This window comes from Rana temporaria, chromosome 5 (assembly GCF_905171775.1).
Source record: "Rana temporaria chromosome 5, aRanTem1.1, whole genome shotgun sequence".
NCBI classification, from domain to species: domain Eukaryota; kingdom Metazoa; phylum Chordata; class Amphibia; order Anura; family Ranidae; genus Rana; species Rana temporaria.
In genome coordinates, this window is record NC_053493.1 from 408,018,313 (window position 1) to 408,045,456 (window position 27,144).

General features: G+C 45.9%; 1 protein-coding gene across 1 annotated transcript in view; it reads right to left on the bottom strand.

The window, feature by feature from the left end:
* The window catches only part of COL22A1 (collagen type XXII alpha 1 chain), a 513,833-nt gene that overhangs the window by 254,269 nt on the left and 232,420 nt on the right, over positions 1-27,144 (bottom strand). Inside the window, exons 15-16 of the mRNA XM_040355007.1 lie at positions 25,938-25,991; positions 22,487-22,531 (exon numbers count right to left, since the gene is read on the bottom strand). Coding sequence (XP_040210941.1) covers positions 22,487-22,531; positions 25,938-25,991 — 99 coding nt within the window. The remainder of the gene's footprint in view (positions 1-22,486; positions 22,532-25,937; positions 25,992-27,144) is intronic.

Genomic DNA, 27,144 nt, shown 5'->3' on the forward strand with positions numbered 1-27,144 from the left:
AGCTTCGGACCGGGTGCGCCCGCGACCCACGACTGGGCACTTAAAGAGGACGTACCTGTATGTGCTTTTGCCCAGCCGTGCCATTCTGCCGACGTATATGTGCAGGAGGCGGTCCTTAAGTGGTTAAAGGGGACGTACAGGTACGTCCTTGTGCCCAGCCGTGCCATTCTGTCGACGTATATCGTCATGCGGTAGTCCTTAAGTGGTTAATGTTGGATAGCATGCTTTCAAATTTTCCGACAACAAATGTGTGATGTCGGATTATCCAAGTCTGTCGGGAAAAAAAAGCACAAACACGCATGCTCAGAAGCAATGCTAACCACAGAACAACATTAGCAGAAGTTGCGCAAAGGGTGGCGCTAAAGAGCTGAAAAACCACGTAGCTTCGTATTTGTTGGCTGACAAAGTTGAGCCGTCTGTATGCAGAACAAGTTCACGGTCAACGCCCTTCGGACAAAATCCAATGGCTTTGGCTGATGGAAATCCGATCGAGTGTACGAGGCTTAAGAGACCAATTAACCACTTAAGGACCGCCTCCTGCACATATACGTCGGCAGAATGCCACGGCTGGACACATGCACGTACCTGTACGTCCTGTACTAGTACCCAGCCGTGGGTCGGCTTCCCCGTGCTTCCCTTTTATAGGGAGACGCAATCGATGACGTCACAACTACAGCCACACCCCCCTACAGTTGTAAACACACTTGAGGTCACACATAACCCCAACAGCGCCCCCTGTGGTTAACTTCCAAACTGCAATTGTCATTTTCACAATAAACAATGCATTTTAAATGCATTTTTTACTGTGAAAATGACAATGGTCCCAAAAATGTGTCAAAATTTACCGAAGTGTCCGCCATAATGTCGCAGTCACAAAAAAAATCGCTGATCGCCGCCATTAGTAGTAAAAAAATAATAATTAATAAAAATGCAATAAAACTCTCCCCTATTTTGTAAACGCTTTAAATTTTGCGCAAACCAACCGATAAACGCTTATTGCGATTTTTTTTACCAAAAATATGAAGAATAATACATATCGGCCTAAACTGAGGGAAAAAAATAATTTTTTATCTTTTTTGGGGGACATTTATTATAGCAAAAAGTAAAAAATATTGATTTTTTTTAAAAATTGTTGCTCTATTTTTGTTTATAGCACAAAAAATAAAAACCGCAGAGGTGATCAAATACCACCAAAAGAAAGCTCTATTTGTGGGGAAAAAAGGACGCCAATTCTGTTTGGGAGCCACGTCGCACGATCGCGCAATTGTCAGTTAAAGCGACGCAGTGCCGAATCGCAAAAAGGGGCAAGGTCCTTAAGCTGCATTTTGGTCCGGGTCTTAAGTGGTTAAAGCACAATTGCAGATAATTTTTAGTGAGTAACAATAACATCCTGTTTATAAGGCTGGGAAATATATTTGCCTATTGGAAAAATTACAATCTAAAGGATTTAAAGAACTACAACTCCAAGCAGGTCTTTCCCAGCGTTGATGTCCACGATAGGTCTACTCTTTGCTGCCAGATTTGCTCACAGGAAGCTGGATCTCTATCTAGTTGGAGGGTGATGATGGGTGGGGGGGTGGTCGTGATATTACGTACAACAATGAGATATTAACGTAATGAAGAATTAGAAGATTGCTTTGATTTGCATTTGATGTTCCCTCCGAGTAATTCCGCCGCCCACGGCACACTCGCCTTATCTATGGTGGGTGAGTCACTTTCCTCTGTGGCCCCCTTAGACACAGCCGGAACCATCGGACTGCCACTGTGACCAGGCGGCTGTTATTGAACTCCACTTAAAGATCCAGGGTGTGGGAGTAGATAACACAGGCTTCGTGATAAACTTCTGAGGACCGGATAACACAACCCGATTACGACTTGTAGTTCCATCTCCACATTGCATAATACTCAGAAATGTGTTTTTTTTTTTTTTTAACGGTATTAACCCTTATGCTGACCAAGTGGTAATTTGATTGAGAGATCAAACTTTCGCATCTATTTATTGTAGAGCTCCAAAGCAATTGAAGACATAAAATAACAGGATCACCAAGTGGAAATAAAGGGAGAAAAAGCCTGAAAACGACTGCAGCCACCACCTCCAAAGCCTCGTACACACGATCGGACTTCCATCGGACTTCTCCGTGGCTTTTGGTCCGAATGGGCGTTGGCCGTGAACTTGTTTTGCATACACACGGCACAACATTTTCAGCCAACATTCACCAAACCATGTCTTTTTTCAGCTCTTTACCGCCACCCTTTGGGCAACTTCTGCTATGGTTGTCTGATGTTTAAAGGCTCATACACACGGTCAGACTTTTTGCCAACAAACTTCAAAATGAGTAAGTTTTCAAAATATTCCGACCGTGTGTACGCTCCATCGGACCAACTTTTTCGCGTTTCATCGGACAAAAAGTTCGGTCTGCAGACGGACAAACTTTACATCAACAAAAGTCCGATGGTGCCTAGTCCGACCGTGTGTACAGCAAGCCATCGGACTTTTGTACAAAGTGCAAATACGCATCCTCAGAACCAATGTTAAAATCAACCAACAATAGCAGAAGTTAACCAAAGGGTGGCAGGAAAGAGCAGAAAAATCACGTGATGTTGGGAAAGTTTTAGAAAAGTTTACAGAAAAGTCAGAGCGTGTATGTATGCTATGGGTGTGACCGGACAACTCCCTTCCGACAAAAATCCAAGGGAAAGTTTGTTTGATGTCCGACCGTGTGTATGAGGCTTTACATTGGTTCTGAGCATGCGTGTTTTTACTTTGGATTTTAGTTGGACGGACTTGCGTACACACGATAGGATAAAATGTACTTCCGTGTGTATGCATACCAAGTTCACAGCCAACGCCCCACAAAAATCCACGGGAAGTCGGATCGTGTGTACGAGGCTTAAGCCTCGTACACACGATCCAACTTTATGGCCATAATTGTCTGACGAACGTGTTGTGTTGGGTAATCTGACCGTGTGTATGGATTTTTGTGCGAAGGGGGGCGTTGGTCGTGAACAACAGCAGAACATTTTCAGCCAACATTCACCAAACCACATGGTTTTTCAGCTCTTTACCACCGCCTTTTGGACAACTTCTGCTATTGTTGTCTGATGTTTAGCATTGGTTCGGAGCACGCTCGTTTGAACTTTAGATTTTAGTCTGATGGACTTGTGTACACACGATCGGATTACCCTCTATCAGACATGTGTTGTCGGAAAGTTTGAGAGCATGCACAGTGAACATTTGTCCGATGAAAAAACAAAAACAATTGTCCGATGGAGCGTACAGACGGTCAGACTGTCCGATAAAACACTGTTGTCAAATAGTCTGATCGTGTGTATGGGCCTTAAGACTAGAATGATGCAGGAGGAGACCCACGGCTGCCGCAATGCTGAGAAAGAGATGCAGGGAAAGCCATTGCCCATCGCCCAGAGGGTAAGTGTAGCTGGCCAGCTAGAATCTGTCCTAGGTAGCTAATATAACCTACATGTATATACAGCTAAACCTGCAAAGAACCTAAATGTAATGCACATGTTTATATGTGAGAGACAAAAGCAAAGTTATTCACTGTGATTTATGCTTGAATGTCATATAACAGTTGTATGTTGTGTTCACAGAAGCAAAAGAAAAATATGCCTTTAAGAATCATTTATTTATATGACAGTGAAGGTAAGCTCAAAGTAGATTTCATACCAGAAAGCATAGAGTTAAGCTTTTGTGACTCATCAGTAGCCTTGGCCAATCACAGCTAACCTCACATTGAGCAGAGTCTTGACCTATCACAGCTACATTTGCATCCATTCTGTCTGGGAGGTTCCTAATACTGTACATGTGCTGCAAATTCATTCCACATGAAGACAGAGAGCAGAGCAGACATACAGAGTTCAGTTTTATGGAAGCAAGGGCCTAAATAGGTACGTTACACAAGTTATATATATGTTCTTATTGTAAATAGTGTAATCAGAATTGAATACTGATCTAGTTGTGTGTTCACTTGTAGTTCCACCGAACTAAGCCAACGAACTAAGTCATCGAACTAAGTCACATCCATCCATCCACTCTAACAAGCTAACTGCACCAAACTCATTACCGAACTAAAGCAACACTGCAAACCAAGTTGCAAACCACAGTTATACCTTTCAGAGAAATCCGAGAATGCTTTGATAACTTACAGAGAGAGAGAGAGAGTATAAATACTGAAGAAAGAAATATATCCACCATTTTATGTTGAATGACAAGATTGAATATTTGAACCGCCATTTTGTGATACTTATTCAACACGTGTTTTTGTACATGGACTGCCTGCTGCAAAGCAGCAGTGTTATCTATGAAGAAAAGTGAAGTTAATAAAGAAGTTATTTTAAGCATTTGGTGTGCTCTTTAAACCTTACTGCTTCCATAGAACGGCAATAGAGGAATTTTCAGAGTAATAGACAGTCTTGTTGGACTGAAAAGTCAGAGATATCACAATTCTTTTAATGCCACAGCGCATGAGGCACTTTATAGTGTTGCGCCTGCCACAGTAAGTGCTGGTCTGGTAACCGACCTACCGACCGTGTGGGTGGCCGTGGGTGCATTGCAGTGTTGGCTAGTGGTAAATATTTTTTGGGAGGCAAACAGGGCACACCCCCACCCCCCGGTCCGATCGATTGGGTCCGGAGCAATTACCCCATATATGGCGGGCATCACGGGCGGTGGGCATCACGGGAATCAGGCATCACGGGCAGATTCCCCTTTACCCTCCTCGGCGGCTTCCATCTCCTCCTCCCTCCTCCTCCACGGCCAATTGGAATGCGTCTCCTTTCAGCCAATCGGGAAATGGGTCTCAGACTCACTGTGAATATAGCGAATGTTCATTCGCTATCGTCACACAACTGGGTGGGCTCGGTTCGCAGTTCATTGCATCCCGAGCCCACCCTATCTTGAAGCCTATTATGGCTCTAATCATGTGCTTCAAAAAAACACCCCCGCCATTGGAATTCATGCATCCAGCATCCTGAATGGAGACAGATGCATGGAATGGGGGGGGGGGGGGGGGGCGGCACTCGTGCGGCCTTAATGGATGGGCCGCCCCTGGTGCATTGTTTGCATCACTTCTCCATCTCCTTCACTGCCCAACAATAAATTGTAAAATCAGTTGAGTTTTAAAGCACCAAACAAACTCAGCCTGTCATATTCGGGGGAACCAGTAGAACTGTACATTCCAACATGTTATTCCGATTATGCAATGTGAAATACAACTAGTTTTCACAGTGGCCACCAGAGGGCAGTGGTGATTTACACATTTCGTAAAATCATATTTTACGTTTGCAAGATATTATTTTATAATGTGAATGATATTTAACTGTTTGACTGCCAAGCTAAAAAAAATAGATATGGTTTATCTCAGTCACCCATGGCAGTTCACTAGGAAATGGACTTTCAGTACTAAAGTACAAAGGTTGATTGGTGTCCTGATTGTTTTGGGGTACAGTCAGCCCTGGAAGTATTGCAGACTGGAGGTGCCCCCCTTATTTGCTGGCACAGTGCACTCTCCAAAAAGGAACTGAATTCACTTTTTTATGTAAAAAAACATTTGCTGTGTGATCTTACAATTTGCTTTCTTTAGAAAGCAGCCACAGCAGTAGAGAAGCCACAGCAGTAAATAGTTTGTCCCCTGCCAGCACGATGCAGAGACGGACCCTTGCTCTTTACATGGAAGCAGTGGCCTCGTAACAGAGTTTGGTAACAGAGTTACCAAATCACATCGGAATTCCATCGGAAAAATAGTCTGGTGGAATTCATTGGAATTTCTGATGGAAAAAGTCAGATGGGGCTACACACGATCGGAAAATCCGATGGAAAATTCCGATCATGTGTACGGGGCATTAGGCTTTAATCTGTTTGGCCCGGATTCAGATAGGAGTTACGACGGCGTATCTCCGGATACGCCGTCGTAACTCTGAGTGTGCGGGGTCGTATCCATGCGACTGATTCGTAAGATCAGTTACGCATAGATTTCCCTAAGATCCGACTGGCCTAGCTGGCCGCTAGGTGGCGCTTTCGTAGATTTACGCGAGGAATATTCAAATTAGGTAGATACGCCGATTCAGAAGCATACGTACGCCCGGCGCATTTTTTACGTCGTTTACGTTAGGCTTTTTCCGGCGTAAAGTTACCCCTGCTCTATGAGGCATATCCTATGTTAAGTATGGACGTCGGGCCAGCATCGAATTGTTTGTCGATTACGTTGTTTGCGTAAGTCGTTCGCGAATAGGGCTGGGCGTAATTTACATTCACGTTGAAAGCATTGGCTTTTTGCGGGTTAATTTGGAGCATGCGCACTGGGATACGTTCACGGACGGCGCATGCGCCGTTAGCCAAAAACGTCATTTACGTGGGGTCAGCCATCATTACCATACAACACGCCCACTGCATGGAGAATTTGAATTCCGCTGGCTTACGCCGGACCACGTACGCTACACCACCTTAACTTAGGGCACAAGTTCTTTCTGAATACGGAACTTGCGCCCTAATTTATGGCGGCGTAACGTACGCCCGCCGATAGATACACAAATGTATCTAAATCCAGGCCTTTGTCTTTTAACTTAAAGCGGGGGTTCACCCTATTAATAAAAACATTTTTTTTTCCTCTAGCATAAAATGAGGCATAGTAGCGCGAGCTACAGTATGCCTGTCTTTATTTTTTTAGCCCGGTACTCACTGTGCAATCGTAGAGACAAGATTCCGACTCCCCGCGGGGAATGGGCGTTCCTATGGAGAGGGAAGGTGATTGACGGCCGGCTCTGGCGCGTCACGCTTCTCCGGAAATAGCCGAAATAGGACTCGGCGCTTCACGGCGCCTGCGCATAGTCTGTGCACAGGCGCCGTATAGCGCCGTGAAGAGCCGAGACCTGTTCCGGCTGTCTTCGGGGAGCGTGACGTGCCAGAGCCGGCCGTCAATCACCTTCCCTCTCCATAGGAACGCCCATTCCCCGCGGGGAGTCGGAATCTTGTCTCTACGATTACACTGTGAGTACGGGGCTAAAAAAATAAAGACAGGCATACTGTAGCTCGCGCTACTATGCCTCATTTTATGCTAAACTGTTGCTATGGAGGGTGAACCACCGCTTTAAAGGGGTTGTAAAGGAAAACATTTTTTTTTTCATAATAAGCATCCTTTACCTGCAGACATTCCTCTTTTCACTTCCTCATTGTTCGTTTTTGCTCAGAAGTTGCTCTATGTCTTCTCTGTTCTGTTCACTTCCTGCTTGTCTGATTTTACTGACCACCGTGATGGGAGGCTTTACTGCGGTGGTCAGTAACGTGCTCACCCCCTCCTGGGAACTACATCTGTGGGGCAGGACGCTCTCTAAGGGCCAGATTCTCAAAAGAGATACACCGGCGTATCTCCTGATACGCCGTCGTATCTCTGAGTCTGCCCGTCGTATCTATGCGCCTGATTCATAGAATCAGTTACGCATAGATAAGCATTAGATCCGACAGGCGTAAGGCTCTTACGCTGTCGGATCTTAAATGCAATTTTTTTTTGCCACTAGGTGTCGCCGACCTCGTTTTCCCCGTCGAGTATGCAAATTATTTCCCAGGAGTATAGCAGTAAAAAAACAAACAAAGCTCAATGGCCCAAAAAATGTGCGAAAGCTATATTTGGTGCGTTCGCCAGGCGTAGGGAAATCCATTCAGATCAACCACTTGCCCACCGCAGTACGAGAATATACGTCCTCCACTTTGTGCGGTGATATCTGAATGATGGGTGCAGCTACAGGTATCATTCAGATATCGCCGTCTTCAGCTGGCGATTCTGTGCACAATAAGAATGATCAAAGCGGCAGTTTCGCCACTTGATCGTTCTTATAGGCAGCGAGAGGGGACGTCCGTCCCCCCCGCCGCCATCCGGTGCTTCTCCGGGCTCTCCCGTGCCATCGGGGGCACGGAGAGCGAATCGGCCGGCGCTCGTTGAAGAACCATAGAGATGACTGGTGACCAGACGGTCACAGTCATCTCTATGACCGTCGGAGGTCCGGGCGCGACGTTATGACGTCACGCCCGGTACCCGGAAGTAAACAAAGCCGCAATTGTGGCTGTCGGTGTGAGATCGGTATATGTTTTTTCACCGATTTCATGCTTTCCAGCCTGGAGGAGAGATGTGGGGTCTTATTGACCCCACATCTCTCCATAAAGAGGACCTGTCACAGTGATTCCTATTACAAGGGATGTTTACATTCCTTGTAATAGGAATAAAAGTGATCAAAAAAAAAAATAAAAGTGTAAAAATAAAAAAATGAAGTAAAATTAAATTAAATTAAGAATTATTTTTTTTTAAAACGTCCCTATCCCCGGTAGCTCGCGCACAGAAGCGAACACGCATGCAAGTCCCGCCCGCATATCGTCGCGTGCGTTAGAGCGTGTGCAACAATTCTAGCACTAGCACTCCTCTGTAACTCGAAAATAGTAACCCATAAAAAAAATTAAAGCGTCGCCTATGGAGATTTTAAAGTACCGAAGTTTGGCGCCATTCCATGAGTGTGCGCAATTTTAAAGCTTGACATGTTAGGTATCTATTTACTCGGCGTAACATCATCTTTCACATTATACAAAAAAATTGGGCTAACTTTACTGTTTTGTTATTTTTTCATTCATGAAACCGTTTTTCTCCCAAAAATTATTGCGCAAATACCGTGCGAGAAAAAAAGTTGCAATGACCGCCATTGTATTCCCTAGGATGTCTGCTAAAAAAAATATATAATGTTTGGGGGGTTCTGATAAATTTTCTAGCAAAAATATTGTGATTTTTACATGAAGGAGAGAAGTGCCAAAATAGGCCCGGTGGGCAAGTGGTGGGCTGCCCTATGTGTTTCGCACTAACAAAGCATGGAAATAAATGCGTTTAAGCCATTACTACATGTGAATGGGGCCTTACGGTTGGTGTTCCGGGAAGGGGAAGTTGGAGGGGGAGGGTCAGAGGTGGCTCTAGGCTTTGTGAGGCCTTAGGCAAAACTTAGGCATGAGGCCCCACTCACGCCCATAATGGAAAAAATAAATCAAGCAATGAAAAAAAGCGCCATTTTTACGAGGCATCAGAGACCTCCCTGCATCCCCCCCCTCCCCCGGCCCAGTCCGCCCCTACCTCCTGGCGCCTTCAGCAGCGGCCGGCAGCTCCGCCTCCACCTCTACAATTTGTCTGCAGCAGGCATACGAAAGAAGGTGATCCTTTACCAGCCCGGCCCGCTCGCCCTACCAGCTTGGAGACACTGGCCCGGATTCAGATAGATTTCTCCATCTCTCTGCGGGCGTACACTGCCGTAATTTTTGGGCGCAAGTTCCGTATTCAGAAAGGACTTGCGCCCTTAGTTACGGCGGCGTAACGTATGTGTGGCGGCGTAAGCCCGTCTAATTCAAATGGGGATGTTGTGGGCGTGTTTTATTTAAATTTCACATGACCCCACGTATTTTACATATTTTGTGAACGGCGCATGCGCCGTTCGTGAAAAAATCTCAGTGCGCATGCTCGAAATTACGCCGCAAATCCTCATTGGTTTCGACGTGAACGTAACTTACGCAAAGCCCTATTCGCGAACGACTTACGCAAACGGCATAAAATTTCCAAAATTTTTACGCTGGAACGACGGCCATACTTAACATAGGATACGCCGCATATACCCCTCATATAGCAGGGGTAACTTTACGCCGGAAAAAGCCTAACGCAAACAACGTAAAAAAAATGTGCCGGGCGGACGTTGGTTTCTGAATCGGCGTATCTACCTAATTTGCATATTCTACGCGGAAGTCTAGGGAAGCGCCCCTAGCGGTCAGCGTAAATATGCAGCCTAAGATACGACAGTGTAAGACACTTACACCTGTCGGATCTTAGGGAAATCTATGCGTAACTGATTCTATGAATCAGGCGCATAGGTACGACCCCGCAACTCAGAGATACGACGGCGTATCAGGAGATACGCCGTCGTATCTCGTTTCTGAATCCGGGCCACTGACCGGGGGCATTACCTCATATTCTATCACATACAGGCAAATTAGGCGGCTGCGAGGCCCCTGAAAGTGTGAGGCCTTAGGCGACCGCCTTGTTTTCCCTAATTAGAGAGCCGCCTCTGGGGAGGGTGGTGTCAAAATTGCGGCTCAGTCACCTCGTTTTACCATAAGTGTAAACGAGGTCTTAAGAAAACAAAATCCATGGCGCGTTTCCGGCTCGTCTTGTACATCGTAATCCATCACTTCCCCTAATAAATCCGTCAGACAATAACACTGTATCCAATCGCTTTAATGTACCCACCGCTGGTAATTCTATTTACAAAGTATTATTTCCCAGGTGTACAGAGCGCAGTGGGGCCCCGCGTTACCGCGCTATATTTATACCCGTCTCTGCTATAATAATAAATCCTTCATTTCATTATAGCGGAGGAGAATCTGCACACTTTAGCCCTTCTCTGCTGTTACTGTTTAATGAGAAATTAAAATGCTTCAGTGAAATTTCAGAAAACGTATGGCGAGGCGGAGGAAGGCTAATCGTATTTTACTGATGTATTTCTCAGCTAAACGTCTCCCCGCAGATTCAGGGACATTTATCGCCGAGGACGATGAGCTGCGGTGTAATTAGGGCTGTGGGAGCGCACATCTTGGCACGCCGCAAAACCGATCATCACAATCGCTGGGCAGGTCAATCCCGGGCTTTAGAAGATCACATTGCTCAGATACGTTTTATATTGTTGTCTGTGGGATTCTTATTCTAGATGCATGAAATCAAACTCTCATCTACTCCAGCCAAAAATCACAAGATAAAAATGAATAGCCTATTAACCACTTAAGCCCCAGACCTTTAGGCAGCTAAATGCCCAGGCCAGGTTTTGAGATTCGGCACTGCGTTACTTTAACAGACAATTGCACAATTGTGCGACGTGGCTCCCAAACAAAACTGATGGGCTTTTTCCCCCACAAATAGAGCTTTCTTTTGGTGGTATTTGATCATCTCTGCGGTTTTTATTTTTTGCGCTATAAACAAAAATAGAGCGACAATTTTGAAAAAAAATCAATATGTTTTACTTTTTGCTATAATAAATATCCCCCAAAAACATATCAAAATTTTTCCTCAGTTTAGGCCGATACGTATTCTCCTACCTATTTTTGGTAAAAAAAAATCGCAATAAGCGTTTATCGATTGGTTTGCGCAAAATTTATAGCGTTTACAAAATAGGGGATATTTTTATTGCATTTTTATTTTTATTTTATTTTTTACTACTAATGGCGGCGATCAGCGTTTTTTTTTTCGTGACTGCGACATTATGGCGGACACTTCGGACAATTTTGACATATTTTTGGGACCATTGTCATTTTCACAGCAAAAAATGCATTTAAATTGCATTGTTTATTGTGAAAATGACAGTTGCAGTTTGGGAGTTAACCACAGGGGGTGCTGAAGGAGTTAGGCTTCACCTAGTGTGTGTTTACAACTGTAGGGGGGTGTGGCTGTAGGTATGACGTGATCGATCGTGTCTCCCTATAAAAGGCATGACACGATCTATGCCGCCGCCACAGTGAAGCACGGGGAAGCCGTGTTTACATATGGCTCTCCCCGTTCTTCAGCTCCGAAACTAATAGCCGCGCCCTCGTCCCGGATCGCTTCCCGCGGGTTTCCGACCTCCGCATGTACCAGGGGGGGTCCCGATCGGACCCCCGACCCGCGGAAAGGCAGGGACGTACATGTACACCCATTTGCCTGTACGTGCCATTCTGTGGACGTACATATACATGCGGCGGTCGTTAAGCGGTTAAGAGTAAAAGGGCATATTTTTTTTTGCAATATTCACTTTTAATTCAGAGCTCTCCCCTGCAGTACTTCTTCTCTGCACAAGATGTCCTCAGTTTAATGGCTAGCATCATTTAACCGGCTTCGTGTGAGCCCAGGTCATCTCAGACTCTCCCCCAGTCTGTGACTAAACTGTGAAAGGAGGAGCAGAAAAGCGATAAGCTCACCTCTCTGCTCCCTTCTCCTATTAACACATTCTTGTCAGCACATGATCTGATTTGCTGCTTGTGCTGCTTTTTTTTCTTACATTCCAGTTATGCTGTACATGGTCTTCAAAAGGCTTATACCAGGTCACATTTAGGTGCAATTTTGCCGCCAAATTTTCTGATACCTCCATCATTAAAATCTCCTACTTAGTTCTCTGTGTTTGTGGGGGGTGGAGTGTAGGGTCGAGGCCGAACACCCCCGATTTCGGTTCGCAGCAGAACATGCGAACAGGCAAAAAATTTGTTCGAACACACGAACACCGTTTGTCAGGTCACCTGTGGCCAGGTGACAAGTGCGTCCCGTTGGGGTCAGGGATGCACCACAGGCTAGTGAATCCTATGGCCAACTGCTGCGATTAGAGAGGAAGCATGAACCTAAGATCGCCCAGGGCGTGGAGTCTAAGACCCAGCTTTGTGTTCACCAGAGCCTCTGGTGGTGAGGATGGCCTTCGCCGCAGCTGGATTCAGGTCGCGACCCCTGGGATCCCCTAGGTCACGCTCCTCAGGGAGAGAGGGGAAGCAGCAAGCAGGACAAGCGGTAGTGATGGGTAAGCCGAGGTCAGGGCAACAGGCAGACAAGGGTAACCGAGGGACAGGCAAAAGGTCAGGATCACAGGCAAACAGGAGAAGTCAGGGACAAGCCAAAAACGGTACACAGGAAGATAATCATAGCACACTGCAGACAGGAACTAAAGCTAACAACACGTTTGAACAGCAAAGCAAACTAGCAGTGCAGTGGTTAATATAGGCTTCCTGGGATGGCCTAGGGTGCAGCAATACAGGGAGGAAGGTGATAAAAGTCAGTCAGAAGGAGGGTCAGGCCTCTAATGAACACATGGAGATCAGGTAAGCTGCCAGACTTTATTGCATATCCATGACAGTACCCTCCCTCCTATGGCCCCTCCCCCTCCCCAGCCTGGGCCCAGGTCTAAAGAGAAATCCCAGATGAAACCTCCTCAACAAATGGAGCGCAAAGACCTCAGATGCAGAAATCCAAGACGCCTCCTCAGGACCAAACCCTCTCCAAAGCACAAGGTACTGAAGAATGCCTCTGCAGAGACGAGAATCCAGAACTTGAGTAACCTCATACTTTAGATTATCCTCATTGACCAGAACCGAATGAGGACCAAAGGCCTTTTAGGAATAAGTAAGGGCATGAGAGGATCAACGGGAATCTGAGTAGGATCAAGCAGACCCTTAAAGATGAACTGGGCATCTAGCACAAGACCATCAGACTGGGAAGAGGTCAGAGGAAACCTGAGGTCAGGTTGGTTAGAAGGTGACATGACGCAGGAGTCAAGCTGGATAGCAGGAAAACCAGCAGAATGCAGAGAGCCCTGAAAACAAGGTAGAAAACCGCACTTGGCCGAATGAGGCAATCTATCCAAAGGATTGATTGAGCCCCTTAGACAGGTTTCAGAAGGTCCTGAACAAGAAAAGGTAGGAGGCTCACTGGGCATGGGCTGGCCTGGCATAGCTGATGCAGAGGCCGATTGAATAGCATAGTCAAGTGTAATGACTACCCGAATCGCATCAGAAGGCGTATCGACTTCAGAACTTGCAGACAAGTTAGCCTGGCTGTGCGTTTTAGGGACAGACAACGGTAACCTGGAGTGAATGATCGGCTCAGGTTCACAGGCGGACTCCTCATCCAGAGTGCCACATTGGCTAGAAAATGCATTAGCCTGACTATTGCCAGGACACATTCCGGACACCACTACATGCAGTAGGAAGAGCAAAAGATACTTGTGTAGCGCTACCCCCTGAGGAGCCGCTGATTATTTTGGGATCGGCGTATTGAGTTACCTCTATGTGTTGTCTAGGGGTGAAGGTAGTGAGTAGAGCAATAAGCAAATGTCCAATTCGTAGATAAGGTTTTCTAAATGCTTTATTTCTTGGCCCAACATGACCAACATCAACTTGAGGTAGACAGGAAAGGTTAAAGAAGTAAAGGAACTTTGCGGTATCAGGCTTTGGATAGAAGGAAATCAATCCTGCTTTCTGTAGTAGTACAGTTCGTCGCCACTCCAGCCAGAGTGGGTGAAGTGCCTCCTGACAGACCCCTGCCACAGGCCTGGCAGCCGAAGCATCACTTTAAGGTTGCTGGGAGGAGCAGGCCTCTGCCACAGACCTGGCTCAGGTGAGACCTCTGCCACAGGCCCAGTACTAGGATGAGCTAAAGAGTACAGGTTGATTGAGGGGACAAAGAAGTTGTGTCTGCTATCTCTTGGCTGCAGAAGACCCACTGCAGTGGTCAGTGCCTGGATCCAGTGTGGGCACTGTGATGAGCCACTTACCAAGCTGATGGTAAGCAAGCAAGAGCCGCTCTCTCTACAGCGTAGACCTGCAGGCAGGTTTCTGCACAGAACAGCTGTGGAAGTACCTGAAGGCTGGAATGGGCCAAGAAGTGACTGCCAAAGGCATGGTTGAGGCTGAGCATAATGACTCCTCTGCGAAGATAGGAGACATCGGGAAAGAAAGCTGGAGATCTGCCTTGGCTTGCAGCCCAGTCGGGGAGCTGAAATCTGTTAGTATTGCCCAGCAGGAATCAGAAGATGTCTCCAGAAGGCCAGCTGTGCCCGTGTATCCTGTCTACCTCACCTGAAAGGAGCCAGTGCAGGAAGACAACTCATCTTCAGGTGAGCCAGTGGGGAGTGGCAGCGGTGGGGCCATAGTCTAGGGGTCACCCAGACGGCATGCGGAATTTGTGCCCTTACGTTGAATGTGAGGAATGAACATCTCACAGCAGTTCTGAGGAGGAATGGGAGTGGGGGTATTCCCAAGAAGAGTTGGAAGTACTGCCAGAAGTGCCAGAGGTGCCATAGTAAGCTGAGAGGGCTATGGATCCCATCAGACTCCTATCTGTGTGAGGCCGAAATCCCAAAACCAACCATCCATTACACAGACCAGCAGTGCTGAATACAGACAGTGGGTAGTGAGGTCACCCAAGGCCTGTGTCCTCCCTGGGAAGGACAAGCCAAGGGACCTGCCAAGATTCTCCAAGTTTCAGCAAGGGGTGCAGCCGAAGGACAGCACTCGAGTGAGGTTTGGTGTACCCATATGTCCCCCAGGACATCATGGACATCATAGTGGACTATTGTGCACAGTGGGAGGGACTTTATGCACATCCCCAAGACATTGCGTGGCTCTCATAACAAAGAGGCTTGGACCCGATTCCAGGACATTCATCAGGAATGGTGGCTGGGAAGAGCCATCTATAAGGACAGGGTGGTGGTTGTCTAGGCTGGATGGCCAACCAGAAGTGTGACACGGCCCTTACAATGGTAATATGCTGATTCTTCCATTCACCATTATACCAACTAATACCACTGTATACAATCTGTCACCGGCTATCATGCTGGCTAATGTCACTGTATATAACCGGTCACCAACTGTCATAGTGACCGATGTCGCTGTATAGAAGAAATTCCCACAAGCTGTCACAGTATATAATATGTCGCAAATGATGACATTGAGTAAGGTCACTGTATTTAGTCCTACCCCGACTATCACTTATCTGTCACCAGCTGTCACAGTGACTTATGTCACTGTACACCATTTCCCACAGACTGTCAAACTGACTGATGCCACTGTATATAATCGAATACAAAAATTCCCTAACACACTCTCCTGCTAGTCGACACAAAAAAAGCTAACTAAACCTTTTCAACATCTTAGGTTAATATGGTAGCCCTTTCCTCCTTAAAGGTAAAAAAATGCACCAAAATCCCAACATTGCTTAACCACTTAAGTCCCGGACCATTATGCAGGTTAAGGACCTTGCCCCTTTTTGCGATTCGGCACTGCGCCGCTTTAACTGACAATTGCGCGGTCGTGCGACGTGGCTCCTAAACAAAATTGGCGTCCTTTTTTATCCCACAAATAGAGCTTTATTTTGGTGGTATTTGATCACCGACAATTTTGAAAAAAAAAACAATATTTTTTACTTTTTGCTATAATAAATATCCCCAAAAAAGATATAAAAAAAATAATTTTTCCTCAGTTTAGGCCGATATGTATTCTTCTACCTATTTTTGGTAAAAAAAAAATCGCAATAAGTGTTTATCGATTGGTTTGCGCAAAGTTTACAGCGTTTACAAAATAGGGGATAGTTTTATGGCATTTTTATTAATATTTTTTTTTTACTAGTAATGGTGGCAATCAGCGTTTTTTTTTTCGTGACTGCGACATTATGGCGGACACATCAGACACTTTTGACACATTTTTGGGAGCGAAAAGTGCTACGCGTTTCACACTCTGATTAGTGCTTATCATGGCTGATTAAGTTCTAATCGGAGTGTGAAACACGTAGGCTGTTTTCCCTGTGTTCTGCTTGTTTTGTAGTGCATTTGTTATCCATTTTTTACAATAAAGACAACCTTATGTTTTTTTTGGAGTGCGGCTGTCCATCCCGTCTTTCCTTATATCAATTGCCTCAAGTCTGAGTGTCATCAATGGTGATCCGTGAGAGCAAGGAGGACAGAGCACAGTCTGATCCCCAACATGGCGCAACAGCAGATCTTCCCCAGTGTGGACCAGGTGGTGCTGACAAACAGAAGGACACAGTCAGTAAGCCACCTAAGACTCCTAAAGCAAAGTATCCCCCCCCCCCAAGGATATGCTCTTTTATGCCCAGAAGCTCTCAAGCTCCACTAGACAGGTGACGGATGAGGACTTGGGGGCATCCCCATCCATATTATATTCTATGAGGATGGTTAGCCTGCACAAGGCCCCATGGCTGACACAATTCAAACACTCACTGATTTAGAGGAGGGGGATGATAAGCCAGAGCAACCCACTCTAGCTGAAATACCCTGTACACCCTCAGTAAATGCCCTGAAGGAACATTTTGGTGGCCTGAAAGAAGACATGGGCCTGATTCGTCAGGATATGCAAAAGATCAGAGAGCACATGACAGCAGCTGAAAGTAGAATCAGCGATGTGGAAGACAAGCTGGGCCCACTCATTAGGGACACCCAAGCTACAGCGAGGATAGCCAACGCAACAGAGATGAGAGCCGAGGACATTGAGAATAGGCTGCGGTGAAGCAATGTCTGGATTGTTGGGCTCCCTGAGAAGGTGGAGGGGAGGGACTCCACAGAATTCATAGAGCACTGGCTTCTGGAGGTGTTTTGTAAGGAGGTCTATACCCCCGGTGAAGGTCTTATACTCACTATGTACCGTCGAGACCCCTTCCCCGTGTCACCCACCAGGAACCCTCCTGGCCCACTTGCTGAATTACAAACATAAGGAAACTCTCCTTCGTCATGAGAGAAACGTAATATCCAATACAACGGGGTTAAAATATTCTACAAACTAGGTCAGTGTACTGTATGTATTTTTAAAGCTGGAATAAGTTCCCCTTTAAAATCTAACTAACAGCAATTTTTTTTCTTTAGTTTTGGAGGGAGTGAAGATGGGTGAGAACTAGGGTTGTCCCGATACTAGTATCAGTATCCGTACCGATACCAAGCATTTCCCAGAGTACTTGTACTCAGGGAAAATGCTCCGATGCTTCACCCATTACCTGACTGTCCCTGTATCCTCCTCCAGTTCCCCCATATGTGCAGCTCTCCCCCTCTGCGCTTTGTGTCCCCCTCCGTGCTGCTTCTCTCCCCCTCCACGCTCCGTGTCCCCCCTCTGTGCTGCATCTCTCCCCCTCCACGCTCCATGTCCCCCCTCCGTGCTGCTGCTGTCCTCCTCCGTTCTGCTCTCCCCCTCCACGCTCCATGTCCCCCCTCTGTGCTGCTTCTCTCCCCCTCCATACTCCATGTCCCCCCTCCGTGCTGCTTCTCTCCCCCTCCACGCTCCGTGTCCCCCCTCTGTGCTGCTGCTGTCCTCCTCCGTTCTGCTCTCCCCCTCCATGCTCCATGTCCCCCCTCTGTGCTGCTGCTCTCCCCCTCCGTGCTTGGTGTCACCCTCCATGTCCCCCTCTGTGCTCCGTGTCACCCTCCATATCCTCCTCCGCCCCCTCTGTCAGGATGGAGAGCGGCGGTAGGAGCCGCTTAACCCGGCTCCTACCTTTCCCGAATGAACAGAGTCAGTGATCACTGATCACTGACTTCAGTTTATGAATGGAGAGGAGCCTCTGTCTCCTGTCCATTCATTTTCAGTGCAGCTGAGAAAGGGACTGGGGAATCTGTGTCCTTTCTCTGTCTCAAAGGGGAGATGTCTGTTAAGACCCCTGATATCTCACCAAAGCCCCCCAACAGGGATAAGAAAAAAATATTGCAATAAATAATAAAAATAATTAATTGTAAAAAATAATAAAAATTAAAAATAAAAAACACACTGACACCATCCCCCACCCCTTTAAGAAAGCATTGTAAAAAACAACAAAAAATAGTAAAAATTTAAAATTGTAAAATAAAAAATATACTGACACATGACATTAAAGACATTAAAAAAATAGTATCGGTAATTGGTATCGGCGGGTACTTGAAAAAAAAGTATCAGTACTTGTACTCGGTCTTAAGTGGTATCGGGACAACCCTAGTGAGAACACCTGTCAGTTTGTATTGCTGACTGTGCCCCATTAAGGAGATTCAGTGGGCCAGATCCACAGAGAGAGTACGCGCGTACTTTCAAATTTCCCGCGTTGTATCTTTAGTTTGAATCCTCAAACCAAGATACGACGGCATCTGGGTTAGATCCGACAGTCGTACGCCTTCGGATCTTAGATGCAATACTTCGGCGTCCGCTGGGTGGAGTTTGCGTAGTTTTCCACGTCGAGTATGCAAATTAGCTATTTCCGACGATCCACGAACGTACGCGCGGCAGTCGCATTCTCTTACGTCGTCTCTAGTCGGCTTTTTCCGGCGTATAGTTAAAGCTGGTGTTTTGCGGTGTATAGTTAGATTTGCCATGTTAAGTATGGCCGTCGTTCCCACGTTTATTTTTTTTTTTTTTTTTGCGTAAGTCGTCCGTGAATCGGGATGGACGTAGTTCACGTCTATGTTAAAAAAAATTACGTCCTAGCGACGTCATTTAGCGCAATGCACGGCGGGAAATGTAGGGACGGCGCATGCGCAGTTCATTCGGCGCAGGGACGCGCTTCATTTAAATGAAACACGCCCCCTAATCGCCGATTTGAATTACGGGCCGTTACGCCGCCAGAGATAGGCTACGCCGCGAAAACTTTGTGGATTCGAAGTCTGGCAAAGTAAGTTACAGCGGCGTAGCGTATCTCCCATACGCTGCGCCGGTGCAGATCTCTGTGGATCTGCCCCATTCTCTCAATGGGTCCTGTTTAACCATTTGCATTGAAAATGAAAGTAAAAAAAAATCCCAAATGTTGGATTGTCCCCAGAAAAGTAATAGAGGGGAAATCTTGCAATGGGAACACTAGTTCAATAGTTCTGGTGGGGATTCCCTTAACCACTTGCCGTCGCCGCACCGTCATAATACGTCCACAAGGTGGCTCTCCTAGGCGAGATCACGTATTATGACGTCCTACCTTTTAGCCGCCACTAGGGGCGCACGCGCGCCGCCGGAGGCGCGCGCCCCCCGCTCGCCCCCGACTCCCGTGCGTGTGCCCGGCGGGCGCGATCGCCGCCGGGCACACGCGATCGCTCGGTACAGAGCGGGGAACGGGAGCTGTGTGTGTAAACACACAGCTCTCGTTCCTGTCAGCAGGGGAAATGCTGATTTTCTGTTCATACAATGTATGAACAGAAGATCAGTGTTTCCCCTAGTGAGGCCACTCCCCCCCCCCCCACAGTAAGAACACACCCAGGCATACTTAACCCCTTCCCCGCCCCCTAGTGTTAACCCCTTCACTGCCAGTGGCATTTTTATAGTAATCTAATGCATTTGTATAGCACTGATCGCTATAAAAATGCCAATGGTCCCAAAAATGTGTCAAAAATGTCCGAAGTGTCCGCCATAATGTCGCAATACCGAAAAAAAAATCGCTGATCGCCGCCATTACTAGTAAAAAAAATATTAATAAAAATGCCATAAAAATACCCCCTATTTTGTAAACGCTATAACTTTTGCGCAAACCAATCAATAAACGCTTATTGCGATTTTTTTTTACGAAAAATATGTAGAAGAATACGTATCGGCCTAAACTGAGGAAAAAAAATGTTTTTTTATATATTTTTGGGGGATATTTATTACAGCAAAAAGTAAAAAATATTCATTTTTTTCAAAATTGTCGTTCTATTTTTGTTTATAGCGCAAAAAATAAAAAACGCAGAGGTGATCAAATACCACCAAAAGAAAGCTCTATTTGTGGGAAAAAAAGGACGCCAATTTTGTTTGGGAGCCACGTCGCACGACCGCGCAATTGTCTGTTAAAGCGACGCAGTCCCGAATCGCAAAAAGTACTCTGGTCTTTGGGCAGCAATATGGTCCGGGGGGTAAGTGGTTAAAGTGGAAGTTCCCCCTAAAAAAAATTCTAACAATACATTCAGAAGACTGATTACACTGCGGGTAGGCTGTTTTTTTTGTTTTTTTTTCATACATACCTCGATATCGGCGTTTCATCCCTCGGCTTCCGGGTATGATTCTTGTGGGGCTGGGCGTTCCTAGTTGATTGACGTTCCTCCGACCAACGCATACTTGACGTCACGACTTTCCGAAAGAAGCCGAACGTCGCTGCGCAGGCGCCGTATAGAGCCGACTCTATACAGCGCCTGCGCAATGACGTTCAAAGATTTTTTTTTTAGGGGGAACCTCCACTTTAATTTGCAAGCATTTCCTATCTTGTTTTGGTTATGGGACAGGAAGTGAAGGTAAATCTCCCAACGGATTGCAAATGGCAAAAAAATAAACCAACAGGGGTTATATATCCAAAAAAAAATTAAAAAAATTGGCCTATAGTCTATAATACAGGCATACCCCACTTTTAAGTACACAATGGGGTTTATTTACTATAGCTGAAGAGTGCAAAATCAGTCTCACTTCTGCATATAAACCAATGAGCTTCCAAGTTTTATTACCAAAGCTTAATTGAACAAGCTGGGGTTAGAAGCTCATTGGTTTCTATGCAGAAGTGAGCCTGATTTTGCACTATCCAGCTATAGTAAATAAACCCCATTGTGTAGTAAGAATTGTGGGGTATGCCTGCCTGTATAGACTTTGGCCCAGATTCTCAGAAAAAAATCTTTAGGTGGGCGTAGCGTAACTTAGAGCGGCAGGTCCCGTATTCAGAAACATCTTCCGCTCTAAGTTACGGCGGCGTAGTGTATCTAATACGGCGTAAGCCCGCCTAATTCAAACTAGGCTGGTAGGGGGCGTGTTGTATGTAAATGTTATGTGACCCCACGTAAATTACGCTTTTATCGAACGGCACATGCTCAGTATCACGTCAAACTTTCAAATTAAATTGCGCCCGCTCAATGCCTAGTCGACGTGAACGTAACTTACGTCCAGCCCCTTTCACGGACGACTTACACAAACGACGTAAAACGTGAAAAATTTGACGCTGTTCCGACGTCCATACCTAACATTGGTACGCCTCGTGTACGCCTCATAGAGCAGGTGTAACTTTACGCCCAAAAAAGCCTTACGGAAACGACGTAAAAAAATGCGCCGGGCGCACGTACGTTTGAGAATCTGCGTAACTAGCTCATTACCATATTCAACGCGTAAATCGACGGAAGCGCCACCTAGCGGCCAGCGTAAATATGCAACTTAGATACGACGGCGTAAGAGACTTACGCCGGTCGGATCTAAGACAAATCTATGCGTAACTGATTCTAAGAATCAGGCGCATAGATACGACGCCTCACACTCAGAGTTACGACAGCGTATCTGGAGATACGTCGGCGTAACCTTGGCTGATATATCTCTCCAAATGCTAAGCAACAACTTGTTGCTTTACTTTTTTGGGCTAAATTTAGACCATCTGCAAATATATATTTTATTGAGCAGAAAGCCTGTACTAACTGATCCCCTTGGTGATGCCTGCAGCTGTTTTCGTGTCCATAATCATGGACCCCCCACCAGTGCACTGCTGGCGGGGAGGGAATAAAGGCGGCATATGCTGAGTCACAAGCACGGCTCTATATAAATAGTACAGTACACTATATGGTCAATGTGGTTGACAACTCTGCATGAGCACAGAGGGCAATCAGCTTCTGTTGAGGTTAGGGTGGGTCCCAGCTGTGGCACCCTAACCTCAACCCTATAAACTCCTATGGCATGCATTGGATTGCTAATTGCAAGCCAGGTTTTCTCATCTAACATCAGTACCTGACCTCATAAATGCTCTTTTAGTTGAATTAGCCAAAATTCTCACTAAATAATACACTCCAAACTTTTATGGAAAGCCTTCCCAGAAGAGTGGAGAATGTTATAGTGTGTGCAATTCTATATTTATGGCCTTGGTTTTAAAGCTCAATCTGATGTACATTGCCAAATTGCATATTCCACCACAATAGGCATACAATCCTAGACAATACATTTATATTATTATACAAATAAATAAAATTACAAAGTAACACGTTATATGCTGTCACCTACCTTCTCTCCTCTGCTGCCTCTTTCTCCTCGTTCTCCTTGCAAACCCTGAAATGGAAACAAGAAGACACAGGATGACTAAAAAGCACTTTCCAATTGTTTTATGTCATGAATTTATAAAGCTTGGACTGGATGTATATTCAGAGTCCCTACCACAATAAAATGTCCTACACTACAGACTAGCTTGGGAGCCAATGAACGGCACATTTTAGCATTGTGGTAAGAAACTGAAAACAGGAGATAAAATCAAAGTGTCCCTGGCAAGAACCAAACCTAGGATGGTGGGATTGCCAAGTCACCCAACTAGCCACTTAGCCACCATACTGCTGGAGATAAGTAATATTGTGAAATTCGATTTCACAAGGATGACTATTCGCAAATTTGGTATTCTTAGTGTTTTAAATGTATATACAGTAAAAGAGCAGTCTACTTCTTTCTGTGAGCTCTGGGATAGATGTCATCTTGAAAAAAATTGATGCCATGGCACCCTCCATCATCTCTACCTTTTGGTTTTCAGTCTCTTTGTCTTCTCCTCATTCTTCTTCTTTTATCTCCCCCCCCCCCATCTTTTATCTCCCCCACCTTTTACTTTTCACCCATCTTGTATCTCCTCCATCCTTCACGTTTCCTCTTTATTTTCTCCTCATTCTCCTTCTTCTCTCTCTTTCCCCCATCTTGTATCTCCTCCATCCTTCACGTTTCACGTTTCCTCTTTATTTTCTCCTCATTCTCCTTCTTCTCTCTCTTTCCCCCATCTTATATCTCCTCCACCCTTCACTTCTTACTCTCTTTGTCTTCTCCTCATTCTCCTTCTTCTATCTTGTTCCCATAGATTTTATCTCCTCTACCCTTCACTTCTGAGGCCTCGTACACACGACAGAGTTTCTCGGCAGAATTCGGCGAGAAACTCGGTCAGAGCCGGATTCTGCCGAGAAACTCTGTCGTCTGTACACTTTTGGCCCGATGGAGCCGCCGAGGAACTCGTCGAGAAAATAGAGAACATGTTCTCTATTTTCTCATTGTTCTATGGGAGAAGGCGGCCAGCCGAGCTCCTCGGCGGCTTCATCCCTGAACTCGACGAGGAACTCGATGTGTTTGGCACGTCGAGTTCCTCTGTCGTGTGTACGAGGCCTCACTCTTTCTCTTTGAATCCTACTAATTTCCTTCTTCTATCTCTTTCCCCCATCTTATATCTCCTCCACCCTTCACTTCTCACTCTTTATCTTCTCCTCATTCTTCTATCCCTTTTTCCCCATCTTTTATCTCATCCACCCTTCATTTCTCACTCTTTTTCTTTGAATTTTACTCATTCTCCTTCTTCTCTCTCTTTCCCCCATCTTTTATCTCCTCCGACCTTCACTTTTCATTCTTTGTCTTCTCCTTGTTCTTCTTCTTCTATCTCTTTCCCCCCATCTTTTATCTCCTCCACCCTTCAATTTTTTTTCCTGCTTTCTCTTTATCTTCTCCTCATTCTCCTTCTTCTATCTTTGTCCAATCTTTTATCTCCTCCACCCTTCATTTCTCACTCTTTTTCTTCGAATTCTAGTCATTCTCCTTCTTTTATCTCTTTCCCCCAATCTTTTATCTCCTCCACCCTTCAATTTTCCTGCTTTCTCTTTATCTCATCCTCATTCTCCTTCTTCTATCTTTGTCCAATCTTTTATCTCCTCCACCCTTCACTTCTCACTCTTTCTCTTTGTCTTCTCCTCATTCTTCTATCCCTCCCCCCCCCCCATATTTTATCTCATCCACCCTTCACTTTTCACTCTCTATCTTCTCCTCATTCTTTTTTTTTATCTCTTTTCCTTAATCGTTTACCTCCTCCATCCTTCACTTTTCACGCTTTCTCTTCTCCTTATTCTCCTTCTATCTCGTTCCCCCAACTTTTATCTCCTCCACCCTTCACCTCTCACTCTTTCTCTTTGAATTCTACTCATTCTCCTCCTTCTTTTATCTCTTTCCCCCATCTTTTATCTCCTCCACCCTTCACTTTTCACTCTTTGTCACCTCCTCCTTCTTCTTCCTCTATCTCTTTCCCCCCATCTTGTATCTCCTCCACCTTTCATTTTTCACACTTTCTCTTTATCTTCTCCTCATTCTCCTTTTTCATCTCTTCTTCATCTCTTTGTCCAATCTTTTATCTCCGTTGTCCTTCACTTCGTACTCTTTCTCTTTGAATCCTACTCTTTCTCCTTCTTCTATCTCTTTCCCCCCATCTTATATCTCCTCCACCCTTCATTTTTCACGCTTTATCTTTATCTTCTCCTCATTCTCCTTCTTCTATCTCTTTGTCCAATCTTTTATCTCCGCCGCCATTCACTTCGTACTCTTTCTCTTTTAATCCTATTCATTCTCCTTCTTCTATCTCTTTCCCCCATCTTATATCTCCTCCACCCTTCACTCCTCACTCTTTATCTTCTCCTCATTCTTCTATCCCTTTACCCCATCTGTTATTTAATCCACCCTTCACTTTTCACTCTTTCTCCTCTCTTCATTCTTTATTTTTTTATCTCTTTTCCCCAATCGTTTATCTCCTGTTCGTTTTGCACTCCTGTGACCCGTTTTCGATGTCAATGGAATCAGTCCAGGCACGGCGTAATTGCAACAATCAAGTCTGGATCCGCCGGGTGCCTGGACTGATACCCATCTCAGCCTCTCAGCAAGCGGCTGAGAGGCTGAAACAGCCGCTCCCCGCCCCTCCACAGCTAAGTGCTCCAATGAGCGAGGAGGAGCAGAGTGGAGAGCTGCTGATTGACAGTCAGCAGCTCTCTGCTCTGGGAGCTGTGATAACCGAACCATCAGCAATGTTTGATCGCTCGGTTCTCAGTGCAGAGGCGCCGGGTGACAGATGCAGCATCCACCTAGGTAAGTATGATGGGAAAAAACCCCCAAACCCATACTTCTCTTTTAATGCAGCTTCCTTCCTGTGATGGGTGGCAACTATGCTGCACTGCTCCTGAATTCAGAGAAGAGTAGCCACTCTCATGTAGGCTGGGCCTGCTTGCACTGCAGTGGGATGAAAAAAAATGATGCAGGGGGCTTGGCTATCAGTATTGTTACTTCTGATTTTCAAGCCTTGTGCTTGTTAATCAGCACCTGGTCCTAGTCCTGTATCTATGAAGGAGCAGTGTTGTCAACACTTGGACAGGTAGCGTGTTGGGACTCCTCCATATGTTATGGAGATGAGGAGACAAGACGATGTTCTGTAGTTCACAGAGGTGAACTGGTGTTCAAGAAAACACTGCTTGAGATAACACTGCAGAGTGCACAGGACAGGACTGAATTACAATTGTTTTTGCACTTCAAAAACATTAAAACATTGCTTTCAATGATATATACTATATATATATAACTGACCAAAAGGTACCAAATAGGAGAAATTGGTTGTTACAGATGTGGTATTTTAGGTGTATAATTAAATTTCCTCTCCAACAATTGACGAATTAGAACTTACAGGGGCGCCCACTGGTCCCAGAGCTCCTGGTGGTCCTCTGGGTCCCTCCGGTCCCTGTATAAAAACACAACAACATATTAACACAGCCATAGATTTTATAGAGGACAATAAAGATATCACTGAGAATCAGAAATTTAGCCCATGAAATTCTTCTTAAAAGTCGAGGGTCGTCTTATACGCCGGTAACCTAACATGCAGACTGCGGCCGTCCATTTTTCAAAAGCCGCGCCTCCTTCTTCTGCTGTTCCGTGATAGGCGGAACACTCAGCTTCCCAGCAGAGCCTCTGTTCAGTGTTTCGCCTATCACGGATGCCCTCTTGTCCTCAGTCTCGGACGAGAGGGCATGCGTGATAGGCGGAACACTGAACACAGTGTCTCCTGGGAGGCTGAGTGTTCCACCTATCATGGAGCAGCACGAGGAGGAGGCGTGGCTTTTGAAAAACGGACGGCCGCGGTCTGACAGATTCTGCATGTCAGGGATAAGGTAAGGGATCGTCGAGACATGCAATGGCACAGTGAGGTATGCAGTGACACAGTGAGGCATGTAATGGTGGCACAGTGAGGCATGCAATGGCACAGTGAGGCATGTTATGGTGGCACAGTGAGGCATGTAATGGCACAGTGAGGCATGTAATGGTGGCACAGTCTGGCATGTAATGGTGGCATAGTCTGGCATGTAATGGAGGCACAGTCTGGCATGTAATGGTGGCACAGTCTGGCATGTAATGGTGGCATAGTCTGGCATGTAATGGCACAGTGAGGCATGTAATGGTGACACAGTGAGGTATGCAGTGACACTGTGAGGCATGTAATGGTGGCACAGTGAGGCAAGGCCTTAGCAGGACGCTGCCTTAATCCCAGGCTGCGGTCCATGGTCAGGGAGTAGGGATAGGCTTTTTGTGCCCTGCCACCCCCCCCCCCTTCCCCTCCCTTTTTATAATTATGTTTATTTCTTGTCTGTTCCCCTCTTTTTACTTAGATGTCCTAGTTTCTTCTTTTTGCTCCTGGGAACTGGATACCCCCAGCTTGTTGGTAAGCGCTTAGACGTGAGTTTCACAACTCGCATTCGGCGCTCTATAAGCATTTATTCCAATCCAATCCAATGTAATGGCACAGTGAGGCATGTAATGGTGGCACAGTGAGGCATGTAATGGTGGCACAGTGAGGCATGCAATGGCACAGTGAGGCATGTAATGGTGGCACAGTC